Source organism: Microtus ochrogaster, unplaced genomic scaffold (assembly GCF_000317375.1).
Source record: "Microtus ochrogaster isolate Prairie Vole_2 unplaced genomic scaffold, MicOch1.0 UNK27, whole genome shotgun sequence".
In the NCBI taxonomy this organism is placed as follows: domain Eukaryota; kingdom Metazoa; phylum Chordata; class Mammalia; order Rodentia; family Cricetidae; genus Microtus; species Microtus ochrogaster.
In genome coordinates this window covers 4,997,441-5,010,282 of record NW_004949125.1, presented here as the reverse complement: position 1 = coordinate 5,010,282, position 12,842 = coordinate 4,997,441, and the positions used below count along the sequence as shown (strand labels likewise).

At 46.6% G+C, this 12,842-nt stretch overlaps 2 protein-coding genes across 2 annotated transcripts in view; one reads left to right on the top strand and one right to left on the bottom strand.

The window, feature by feature from the left end:
* Positions 1-1,352, bottom strand: part of Znf394 (zinc finger protein 394) — a 7,220-nt gene extending 5,868 nt beyond the window's left edge. The window contains exon 1 of the mRNA XM_013354063.2: positions 691-1,352. Within this exon, the coding sequence (XP_013209517.1) occupies positions 691-1,086 (396 nt within the window). The 5' untranslated portion in view covers positions 1,087-1,352. The remainder of the gene's footprint in view (positions 1-690) is intronic.
* A 2,211-nt stretch (positions 1,353-3,563) lies between these two features.
* The window catches only part of Zkscan5 (zinc finger with KRAB and SCAN domains 5), a 17,112-nt gene continuing 7,833 nt past the window's right edge, over positions 3,564-12,842 (top strand). Inside the window, exons 1-4 of the mRNA XM_005368058.3 lie at positions 3,564-4,730; positions 7,408-7,540; positions 11,631-11,713; positions 12,318-12,453. Of these exons, the coding sequence (XP_005368115.1) occupies positions 4,314-4,730; positions 7,408-7,540; positions 11,631-11,713; positions 12,318-12,453 (769 nt within the window). The 5' untranslated portion in view covers positions 3,564-4,313. The remainder of the gene's footprint in view (positions 4,731-7,407; positions 7,541-11,630; positions 11,714-12,317; positions 12,454-12,842) is intronic.

Genomic DNA, 12,842 nt, shown 5'->3' with positions numbered 1-12,842 from the left:
AAAAAAAAAAAAAAAAAAGTCTTTTCACACTGACCTTGATTGTGAATTGAATCCGAAAAGGCACGTGCAAGCTTAGTTTCAACGAGCTAGGCTTCGCGGTGCACATCTTTAATCCCTGAACTTTGGAGGTGGAGTCAAGTGGATCTCTGTGAGTTCAAGACCAGTCTGGTCTATACAATGAGTTCAGGTCAGTTAGGGCTACACAGCTACACAGTGACTTTAAAAAAAAAATAAGAAAAAATTTCACAATCAGTAGTGTCAGGAGTATTACTCTATTTTTCCAAGGTGTCTTCCCACGGACTTAACATATTCTGATATATGAGCCTATAGACGTCACTCACACACGCGATTAAAAATGCCCATAAGGCATTTAGAGCCCCTGAAACTAGAGTTGCAGGAGGTGGTGAGCCACCCTACGTGGGTGCTGGGAACTGAACTCATCCTCTGGAAGAGCCCCACAGGATCTTTTTTTTTAATACTTATTTATTTATTTATGTATACAATAGTCTACCTGTATGTATAGATAGGCTAGAAGAGGGCACCAGACCTCATTACGGATGGTTGTAAGCCACCATGTGGAAGAGCAGGCAATGCTCTTAACCACTGAGCCATCTCTCCAGCCCTGCCCCACAGGATCTTAAACGCTGAAACCATCTCTCTGGCGTCACCCAGAGCTCACCCGCATCTCACCTGTGGGGAGGCCCGGTCCAGTGCTCTTTGTAGAGTCCGCACCAACACCGCAGCCTCCTCCCCGCTCTCAGGGCAGAGGTCCCGCACGCAAGCCTGGAGCTCCTGCGGCAGGATGGTGAGGAACTGCTCCAGCACCAGCAGCTCCAGGATCTGCTCCTTGGAGCGCAGCTCCGGCCTCAGCCACCGCCGACAGAGCTCCCAGAGTCGGCTCAGCGCCTCTTCGGGGCCCGCCACTTCCTGGTAGCGCAACTGCCTGAACTGTTTTCGAGAAGTTTCGGGGTTTTGACAATCCCCGGGTCCGGAGGGCTTCTGACTTCTGGGTGAGTCCTCCTCCACTTTCACGGTACAAAGCTCGGCACCGAGCGATGGCGCGGAGACCCCGGCTCCTGTATCCATTGGAGTCTCTGGACCGTCCAGCTCGAACTTGTTTCTAGAAGGGCAAAACGTGGCGTACTGCCACTCTCTTAAACAAACGAGGCCCCAAAATAGCCCCTACAGACACAACACACCCGCTACCATGGCCTTTAGGTCTCACTTTAACTGGTCAAAGGGAGAAAAACAAACCCAGCCGGAAGTGCGTCATTATCCCCCGTGCTGGGGACGAGACTTGTATTCCCAAGGTCTCTCTAAGCACCCTGGAGGACTAAGATGCATCTCGGTGGTTCGCCTTCCTATTTGCACTGGAGCTGCCAGAGGGCACGGTCTAAAAAAAAAAAAAAAGTTGGGGAGTGGAGGGCGGGCGGGAGACGGAGCCAGAAGGTGGTGGCAGCGCATGCCTGTAGCACTTGGAGGCAGAGGCAGGAGAATCTGAGTTCGAGGCCAGCCTGGTCTACAGAGAGCGCTCCAGGACAGCCAGGGCTACACAGAGAAATCCCATCTCAAACCAAAAACAAAATCAAAAAAGCAAAACAGAACAGAACAAAACAAAAATCAAAGAAACAAAAATAAAAAAGTAAAACGGGGGCTACACAGAGAAATCCTGTCTCAAAACAGAAACAAATAAAAGGGGGCTAGAGAGATGGCTCAGAGGTTAAGGGCACTAGGTGCTCTTATAGAAGATCTGGGCTCAATTCTCGGCACCCACAACATGGTGCAGACTTAATAGTTGCTACCGGGCGGAAGTGGTACAAGCCTGTAATTCCAGAACTCCGGAAACAGAGGCAGGCGGATCTCTGTGGATTCAGGTTCAGCCTAGCTTACATAGTGAGTTCCAGGACAGCCAGAGCTACATAGTGAGAGTATTTCACTATGGGGGTGGCAGGTGTGGTGGGATGGCGTGAGTGGGAATAACATCTCTAACACACATTGTATGCACTGCAAACAGAGGCCAGAAGAGGGCACCAGATACCCTGGATTTAGAGTTACTGAAGGTTGTTAGCCATGAGAGTTTGGGGAATCGGATCCAGATCATTTGACAAGAGCAGCAAATATTCCTAACCACTGAGCCATCTCTCCAGCGCCTTATAACTCTTTATTTTACTACCCATCTCCTTGGTGCTGGAGATGGAACTCAGGGATTTCAGAATCTCACCCTCCCTGAGAGATGCCCGCCCTGCTGTTCTACAGCATTGGGGTCTTTATTCTCTAGGTCTTCAGCTATTTGCAGAGGTTGCAATTCCACAGTAGTGTGTTTCAGTATGACCCTAGGAGTGAAGACAGGAACTTTGATACTGCCTGTCGGTGGAAAGAGATCAAAACACAAGAGGAATAGATTATTAAATAAAGATAGGCATTTACGGTTAAGGGTAACAGGATTTAACAAAACTCCCCTTTTTTAAAGTGTGGTTTCTCCCCAGACAGCAGGCAGCCAGGCTCCTGGCATAATCTTAACTTTGCTGCATCTATTGTTATTATTATTACTTTTTTAAAAGTCTGGTCAAAGCCGGGCGATGGTGGCGCACGCCTTTAATCCCAGCACTCGGGAGGCAGAGGCAGGCGGATCTCTGTGAGTTCGAGACCAGCCTGGTCTACAGTGCGAGTTCCAGGACAGGCTCCAAAAGTCTGGTCAAGTTTAGTAGTGAGAAGAGAGCAAAGTGTGATCAACTGAAATACCCCCTACCTTCGGAATAGATCCCCTGTTGCACTTTTTTTGTTGCAGAAACTCGAACTCACAGAGTTCCGCCTGCCTCTGCCTCCCGGAATTAAAGGTGTGAGCCATCACCACCTGGTTCCTGTTGCCTTTTAACATTTAAAAAAAATTAATTTTCCTGATGCCTGCGCGGGGTGAGGGGCCATAGACGACGACTTTGACTTCCATGACATTTGGATATCTCGAACCCAGGGATGGATCTCATGTCATCAGGCTTGGCAATAAGATAAATGTCAGTGAGCCGTCCAGTCCGAGGTGAGCGGCAGCCTTATAGGCTAGACTGTGTTGCTCTCGCGCGGCTTCTTGGGAGATGTAGTCCTGTGAGCCTCTGGATCGCGCCATTATAGAGCAGTAAAGAATCTCTTTGGGTAAGTTTGGAAAAATTATATCAAAAGGCAGTGATAGAATTCAAAGGGTTATGAGCTGGCAACAAGGTGCAGATCAACTTTAGTTCCTGAGTGTGTGTGGTGGGGAAGTTGTTCTCGACCAATCAGACGCGAAAGAGTAGGGGCCCGCCCCTGAGACCCGCCCTCTAACCTTAGTGGCAGGGGAGGAGCGGAGCGCAAACTGGATTTTAGGATGGAAAATATATAATAGAGCTATTTTCCTTTGGCTCTAGTAACCTCTTACTTGAAGCTTGCTGATTGGTCAGCCCCCGTAAGGGGGCGGGTGCAGAAGTAGCTCCTCCCTCCCGCTGCGCTGCTAGGACCTCCGGGATTCCTAGAGCGGCTGCGGAAGCGCTCTTGGGGGTGGGATTTATGGCTAAAGCTCGCACTTGGTTACTTCCGGCGAGGAACTGTTGGAAAGTGTCGGACGCGGTTCTCCCTTGGCTTGTGAGAACTCCATCTTCCAAGCCTGGGTTGCGGGGAGTTTGCTCTTTGGGTCCCCGGGACTTAGGGACTGGAGAGGAGCGAGTAGGGCATTGTGTCCATTGGGTCCTGTCCCTAACCTTGACCCGTCCGGTCTCTGTCTCAGGAATCAGGAGCTAGTCTAAGGAATCCAGATCCAAATTTCTGTCTACGACCGTGCTTTCTCCTAGAACTAATGAAGTCTTCCGTTCACCTATCAAGCCCTTATGGCTTGAAAGCCAGGACCAGATATGACCATTTTAATGGGTTTCACTCCTATTCCGACTTAAGTTTGGCTTATGATAGAGAGAAGAAACGACTCTGTCTGGAATAATCTAGTCCTGTTATTAATATGAGATGTGTGCTTTCTCATTTCTAAAATTGTGTTTTACGTTGGGCTTGACATCACTTTTTTGTGGTCGTTTATTTGCGTTTTTAAAATCTGGACGTAGTTACTATTAGTAATTTTGTGGGTAAAGTGATAACTGACTTGTAGTCGGTATCTTTAAGTGAATGACTTTATTGAGTGGTTTTCTTTAGTATAGATGACGTCTTTGCCACCTCTCTTGGCTAATAATAATTCCCGACATAGCAGTAAGGTTGTTGACTGCAAAAAGTGCCCTTCAGAAGAGCAGAGAACGAACTGGGTCAGTGTAACGGGCAGCCTCTAGAGACTCTGAGTAGGAATGATAATGACAGAATCCAGGAAAGTTACACACTTAGAGCCTCCAACTGAGACTTCTTCCCAAGAGCAAGCTGATCTTCTCATAGTGAAAGTGGAAGAAGAGGACTGCTCCTGGATGCAGGCATACAACCGGCCAGTGTTTGAGACTTTTTACCAACGCTTCAAGCACTTCCAGTACCATGAGGCAACAGGACCACGGGATGCTCTCAGCCAGCTCCGGGTACTCTGCTGTGAATGGCTGAGGCCGGAACTGCACACCAAGGAGCAGATCCTAGAGCTGCTAGTGCTGGAGCAGTTCCTCACCATCCTGCCTGAAGAGTTCCAGGCCTGGGTGAGAGAACATCACCCCGAGAGCGGAGAAGAAGCTGTGGCTGTGATCGAGAGTATCCAGAAAGAGCTAGAGGAGCGCCGGCAACAGGTGCGTGGGAGAGGTGCAGTGAGGAGGGAACTGAGCGCTGAGGAGCTGCCAAGCTGTCTTAGCCCTCTGGTGCTTCCGTCGATCACATTCTGACCTTGCTGTTGTTGCTTTAGATGGTCTCACTATGTATCCTTGGGTATTCTGGATTTCCCTGTGTAGACCCGAGTGGACTCCAAGTGACAAAGATCTACCTGCTTCTGCCTCACAAGTGCTGGGATTAAACACATGTTCTATGAGTTTTATAGAATATTGTGTTTCTACTTTTTCCTCCTCCTCTTCTTCTTTTTGCAAATTATGCTTGTGTTTCTTACGTACATTTCTTACCTGTTAGAAACAATAGGCATTGCGCCTACTATGTGATTGGCCTATGCTATTTTTCCAGTTTATCGTCATGGAATCTATTGTATTTAGAGATGAACCAGTGTAATTCTTACATCCTGGTTTCTGGAATTCATGCTTTAGAAGACTTTCTTGGCTGCAGTTTATGAAAACCTTTTCTCAGTCCTTATTTATTTATTTATAAAAAAGAATCCATTTCATTTTATGTGCTTTGGTATGAAGGTGTCAGATCCCCTGGAACCGGAGTTACAGACACATGGGTGCTGGAAATTGAACCCAGGTCCTCTGGAAGAGCAGCCAGTGCCCTTAACCTCTGAGCTGTCTCTGCAGCCCCTTCAGTCCTTTTTTTAAATTTGCTTTTTTTTTTTGCCACCCGAAATTATTATAGGGAGAGAAACCCTGCCTCAGAAATAAAATGCTGTCTTTATCACTTGTTAAATTTCCGCCTGTTCGAGGCATTTGTTTCTGATGTTTGTATTCTAGTTTGTTGATCCTATTGGCTGTTTCTGGACCTGCTTTAAAGTTATTCGAGGTATAAACAGTTTTGGCATTTCCTCCCCTCTGCTTTTTCCTTTCAATATTTTCTCCTTATGAACTTAGAGCTCGATTTGGTGGGACATTCCTTTAATCCTAGCACTTGGGAAGCTGAGACAGGAGGAAGGCCCTGTCTAAAAACAAACAGAACAGAAGCCTGTGGGTTTGGAAGAGAGCAAAGGTTGCTTGAGGGCCACACTCATTCCTCAGAGTGTCTGTGTCTAAGTGGAAGGTGCTGACCTCATCGTTTGCACTCTGAGGGTGAGGGGTACTCCAGAGTTCCAGACGGTTCTAGACTTTCGGTCTGCTTTCGCTCACCTTGTGACTCAGATAGCAAGGGGAAGGGGGGGTGGCTGATCTTAATGCTGTCCAGAATTTCTAGGAGGAAGTTGTGCCTTGGAGAAGGATAATTATATGCTTACACCCTAGGTTGGAGTGAGGGTTGAGAGCAGGATAGTAGAAGCTGGTATCACGCTGTTTCTTTCGTTCGTTCTTTCTTTCTTTCTTTCTTTCTTTCTTTCTTTCTTTCTTTCTTTCTTCCGGTTTTTCGAGACAAGGTTTCTCTGTGTAACAGTCCTGGCTGTTCTGGAACTTGTTCTGTAGGCCAGGCTGGCCTCAAACTCAGAGAAATCTGCCTGCCTCTGCCTCCCAAGTGCTGGGATTAAAGGCATGCGCTACTTTACAGCTAGTTTAAGTCTTTTTTTAAAAAATATTTATTTATTTATTTATTTAACCTGTATGCTTGCGCGCGCGCACACACACACACAAACACACACACACACACACACACACACACACACACACACACACCAGAAGAGGGCACCAGATCTCACTATAGATGGTTGTGAGCCACCATGTGGTTGCTGGGAATTGAACTCAGGACCTCTGTAAGAGCAGCCTGTGCTCCTAACCACTGATCCATCTCTCCAACCCTAGTTTAAGTCTTTTTTGAGGCAGGGTGTAGCCTGGTTTAGCTAAGACCTTGCTGCAGCCTTCCTGTTTTCTGCCTCCTGAGTGCTGGAATTGCAGGCATATGGGACATAAACTAACTTAAATCTTAGTCTGACCAGCAGTGGCTTCCTGAGTCTCGTAATGACCTTTTCATCCTCCCTTTTCTTCTCCCGTCTTTACCTTTACCCCCCCCCCTTGGCGTCTTAGGGCTCCTGGGTTGGATTAAATACCCTATTTTGCACAGAGAAAGTTTGGAACCCTCTCTGTCCCTGGGTTTCTTCTCCCCCCTTTGCCTTTGGCTGCCTTCTCTTTAAAAATAATTATTTAAAAATTTGTGTGTGTGTATGTGCATGTATGCACAAGTGTGTTGGTACCCTCAGAGGCCAGAAGAGGACACTGGATTCCCTGGAACTGGAGATACCAATGATTGTGAGCCACCAAGTGCTGGGAACTGAACCTGGGTCCTCTGGAAGAGAAGCCAGTGCTCTTGACCGCTAGGCCATCTCTGCAGCCCCTCCTTTAATCTTTCAGGTGTTACAGAGTGACACCAACCTTCCCTAGCCTCTCCTGCTAAAGCGGGTCTCATCTGTTCTGTCCTGTAGTTGGGTTTCTTTCCCATCTAACATGGAGTTCATAATTGTGTATTTGCATATGGTTATGTCGCATGGAAGTCATTTCCTAGTAGAAGTAATCCATGTTTGTTAACCTGCTAGTTAATCAGAGCCTTGCTCCTTGTAGACACGAGTTCGATACTGGGCAAGGAGACAGACAGGTGACAGTCTAATGGACTCTAACGGGTTCTTTCCCATTCCTGTCTATGATTTTGCTGATTGTTTGTAGTTGTGGTTGTTAGATTGTCACATGTCCTGAAGTGCTTTCTCAGAAGATGGTACCACCCGCAGCCACGCAGGAGCCCTTCAGTCACCGGTTTCTGCCCATGGAGGCCCAGTCTAATCAAGAGTCACGGAATCTTCTGGAGGAAAACGGTGAGGCTCATCATTTCAGTGCAGCCAATGTGACTAGAACATGGGGGCTCTGGTCACATGGGCAAAAGAGGGCCTAGTAGAGTACGGGCGGGCGACTCCCTTGAGAGAGGGACGGCCTTTTGGATTACTGAGACTGTATCACACTTTCGCTCAAAATCCATGAACTGGGGATGTGGTTCAGTAACAGACGTTTGCCTAGCATGCATGGAGCTCTGGGTTCTGTCCCCAGGACCACATGAACCAGGAGTGGAACACCCTGTGATCCAGCACAGGAGGCAGAGGCAGGAGAATCATCAGGGTCATCCTGGCTACAGAGCAGGTTTGACGTGGACCTCTCAAGACCCTGTCTCAGAAACAAGTAAAGCACAAGTAAGGAAACCATAATAGAGACAGGACATGCATAGCTCAGCAGTGGAGTGTTTCTTTAGTAAGAGCAAAATTCCAGGTGCCATTCCCAGGACCTTCCTCCAAAAGCAGAAATATGGCAAAAATGATGATGGAGACTTGCGGGGGTATTCTGTGTGGCATAGGTCAGTCAGAGAAAGAGGTCCCTCCAAGAATAGATGTTAAGGCCTGTGTGGTAGCAGGAAGGCCCAGCCTCAGATGAACTGAACCCCGAACAGCCATACAAAGGTGTATTTATTGATTATTACACTAAGTTATTTTTTGGGTAAAGAGTTTCCTCATACCAAGGTCTTACCTAATCTGTATGTCTCTCTGAAGGAAAGTGTCTCATGCCCTCGTTTAGTCTTTTATCATTTGCAGTACACAGTAATCCAAGAGCCTTGGGTGCACCAGGGGCATCCTGTGACCAAAGTCAGGTGAAGGTCAGAGTGCTCTACCATTTACCCTGGATACAGTGAAAACTGTTCTAATGTCTACCCCAGATAGTGGGGTAGCTAAATTCCTACAGCAGAAGACAATGTCTCTAAGTATAGGGACTACTTAGAGAGTTTTAGAAGATTTTTTTTTTAACATTTATTTTTATTTTATACGTATGAGTGTTTTCTCTGCATGTCTATGCACACCATGTGCATGCAGTACCTGCAGAGTCCAGAAGAGGCATTGGTTCCCCTGGAACTAGAATTGCTGGTGTTTAGGCAGTGGGCCCACACCTTTAATCACAGCACTCAGGAGGCAGAGGCAGATGGATGGATCTGAGTTCAAGGCCAGCCTGGTCTACAGAAAAAAAAATTATAGGTGGTTGTTAGTTGCCTGATGTGGGTGCTGGAAACCGAACTCTGGTTATCTGCAAGAACAGTGTGCTTGTAACCACTAAGCCAACTCTCCACACCCTGTTTGTTTTTTTAGATCTGGTCTCATGTAGCCCAGCTGGCCTCAAACTCACTATTAACTGATAATGGCTTGAATTCTTGATCCTCCAGTCTCTACCTCTAAGACTGTTGAGATTACAGGTATGCACCACCATGTCTGCTTCTGTGATGGTAGGGGCCCAATACATGTCCCAGTCTCCCCGGCAAATACTCCTACTTTTAAAGATGCTTTAGTCTCTTTGTATGCAGTACATTTTGATACGCAAATATCATAACAGAGTAAAGAATACTATTATATAATACTGTCCTTTTGGAACAATGGGATGGTCCAAGATCTTTTTGGGAAACATCGCTTGGCAAAGATCTGAGAATGCCATACTTTTAATGTGGTTAGGTTTGTCACATCAATACCTAACTCCTGGTACCCACTTCTTGTTTTAATTAGCTTTCAGTTGCTGTGATAAAGCATGTCTTAGTTAAGATTTCTATTGCTGCAACAAAACATCATCACCGTAAAGCGACTTGGGGAGGAAGGGTTTTTTAGACTTAAACTTCAACATTGCTGTTCATCAATGAAGGACGTCAGGTCAGGAACTCAAATGAGGCAGGATCCTGGAGGCAGGACGTGATGCAGAGGCCATGGAGGGAAACTGCTTACTGGCTTGCTTCCCATGGCTTGCTCAACCCACTTTTTTATAGAACCCAGGACCAGCAGTGCAGGGATGGCACCTCCCGCCATGGGCACCTCCCCCATTGATCGTTAAACGAGAACGCCTTACAGCTGGATCTCAAGGAGGCATTTCTGCAGCTAAGGCTCCTTCCTCTGTTGACTCCAGCTTATGCCAATTCGACACACAAAACCTCCCAGTACAAAACATCATAGCCAAAAGCAACTTGGTGAGGAAAGGGTTATTTCATGATAAAGCTTTTAGTCCTTCATCCAGAGAAGTTAGGCCAGGAGCTCAAGGGAGGAACCTGGAAGCGGGAACTGCTGCAAAGACCACAGAAGAGTGCTGGCTAACTCCTTCTAGTTTGTTCAGCTTGCTCTATAGCATCTAGGACCACCAGCTCAGAGGTGGCACTGCTCAGTGACCTGGGCCCTCTCACTTTGTTTTTTTTTGTTTTTTTTTTAATATTTATTTATTTATTATGTATACAATATTCTGTCTGTGTGTATGCCTGCAGGTCAGAAGAGGGCACCAGACCTCACTACAGATGGTTGTGAGCCACCATGTGGTTGCTGGGAATTGAACTCAGGACCTTTGAAAGAGCAGGCAATGCTCTTAACTGCTGAGCCATCTCTCCAGCCCCCAAGGGCCCTCTCACTTTGATCATCAGTCAAGACAATGCCCTACAGACTTGTGTATGGAGGCATTTTCTTAACTAAAAGTCCCTCTTAGATGTCCCCAGCTTGAGAAAAGTTGACAGAACACTATCCATTGCACTTCTGTTCTTACTACTTTAGTGTATTTGTGGCCTTGCTGGGAACAGTGAATGAACAATGCTTAATAACTTTAAAGATGAGGAAACAGATTTCTAGCTGTGTGCATGTGGATATTTGTCAACCTGTGACTGAGACCAAACATGGAATTTATTCCATGCAATGAATGTCATTCAAGTTGTAAACAAAAGTTTCTTTTTTGTTCTTTGTGAAGCCTCACTATAAATATTGCCTCTCCCTGCTTTGAGACAGGGTCTCATGTAGTTCTGGTTGTCCTGGAATTCACTATGTAAACCATGCTGGTCTTGAACTCACAGAGATCCTCTTTCCTGCCTCTGTCTCCTGAGTGCTGGTATTAAAGGGTGTGCACTACCACTCCTGGCTTTAATCCTACTATTAAAATCATTTTAAGTTGATCAATAAGAAAAACTCAAAAATTCAATTGTGTTCATTAGACCTGTATAAACTGGAGACTGCTCTTTCCCAGCCACCCAGACCCGAATAATCACACAAAAACTATATTAATTACAACATTGTTTGGCTAATGGCTCAGGCGTGATCCTAGCTAGCTCTTACATCTTAACCATTTTCTATTAGTCTGTGTATTGCCAAGAGTCTGTGGCTTACTGGTAAAGTTCTGATATCTTTTTCCTTCGGCAGCTACATGACATCTCCTTGACCTCCACCTACTCTCTATATATCTCTGTTCAGATTTCCCACCTGGCTTTATTCTGCTAAGCCATTGGCCAAAACAGCTTTATTTATCAACCAATAAGAGCAACACATATACAGAAGGACATCCCACATCACCTTGTTAACAGACTAGTCCATACTGCTGGGCACAGTGGTGCATACCTGTGGTACCTACCTGTGGTACCAGCAACTTGAGAAGCTGAGGCAGGAGGATCTGATTAGTCCAGGAGTTTGAGTGAGACAGAATCTGGCCTGTACTGAGATCTGAAGGTGACTTGTTACCACAGTAAAAATCTGTGAAACCCTGAGCCCTGGGAAATACCAGTTTGCCCTAAGCATAGCAGGGATTAGCTGAACCAAAGCAGGGAGACTGAGAAATTTTGTTTTTAGACAGGGTCTCACTAAGTGTCTTTGGCTGGCCTTGAACTCATAAAAGTCCACTGGCCTCTGCCTCCTGAGCATTAGGATTAAAGCCTGGGCCCCCATGCCCAGTTAGTCAGTGTTCTGGGAGAAGAGGGCATAAGGAGTGGTGGGACAGGTCCAGAATGTATAGGGTCCTGAGAGCCAAGGTGAATTTCACTTTGGTGCCTCGGGCTCCGTGGGCAAAGGAGGGGCATGCTGGCTGATGGCACTGAGAACCTCCAAATAGTCTTATTTATTTATACCTTTTCTCCACTCTCAGCCCATCCTGTTCTCCAGGTTCCTTCTGTTCCCCCGAAGGACAGCCAGGAGCTGACAGCCTCGCTTCTCTCAGCCGGGTCCCAGGTGAGCTAGCCCTCCTCTGTCCTCCATGAGAACCCATGCCCCTCCCCAGCCTCCATCCCCACCAGTCCTAGTTTTGTTTCTGCTTACTGGGACAGAATACCCTGATAGACACAGCTTATAAAAGAGAGGGGTTATTTTAGCTCCCTCTCCAGGTTACAGTGCACCATAGCGAGGAGGTTAGCTGCTCAAAACATATCCACAGTCCAGAGCAGAAAAAAAGAAAGGCATGCCCACTCAGCTAGCCCTCTCTACTCTTACACAATCCAGGAGCCAAATCCAGGGTGTGGTGCCACCCACAGAAGGCTGGGTCTTCCCACAGCAGTTTCCTTAATTAAGAAACGATTCAGAGGTCTTTCCATAGGCCAGCTTGTTCTAGACATTCCCTCATGGATACTCACGGAGATTCTAGGTATGACACCATCTTTACCAGGTACCTCACTAGCTTCCAGGCCCATCCCCAGTTGATGGTTTCCGTTCATTGCCTCTTTTTCCTTTCTGCTTAATGTTTCCCTTTTGGATGCACAGTCTCTCCCCCTGGCTTCTGACTTGGGGCCCCAGATTCGCACACAGGGAGTGGGAATTTAGCGGAGATCTCCCATTTCAGAAGTTGGTGAAAATCGAAGATGTGGCTGATGTGGCTGTGTCCTTCATCCTGGAGGAATGGAGACATTTGGACCAGTCCCAGAAGTCTCTTAGTAGGGATGACAGAAAGGAGAATTGTGAGCGTATCACTCCTGTGGGTAAGAATTGTCCACCTGCATGAGGAGGACTCCCCGGTTTTGTTACCTTGTAAAGAATTTGTGTAGCGTGTTTCAACCGCTATGGCTTTACTTTATAATCTTTCAAAGTTTTTTATTTTGTTTTATATGTGTGAATGTTTTGTCTTCATGTATGTGTACCATGTGCGTGCCTGGTGCCACTGGAGGCCACAAGAGGGTATACTCTTAGCTACTATCTCTCTCCAGCGTGTTTTTGTTTTTTTGTTTTTTTTTTTGAGACAGTCTCAACATGTATAGTCCAGATGGCCTTGAATTCCTGGTATTCCTGCTTCAACCTTCCAGGTGCTAGAGTTAACAGACCCAGTTATCCAGGGAACATTTTTACAATCTAGAAGTTACTAAATTTGGGG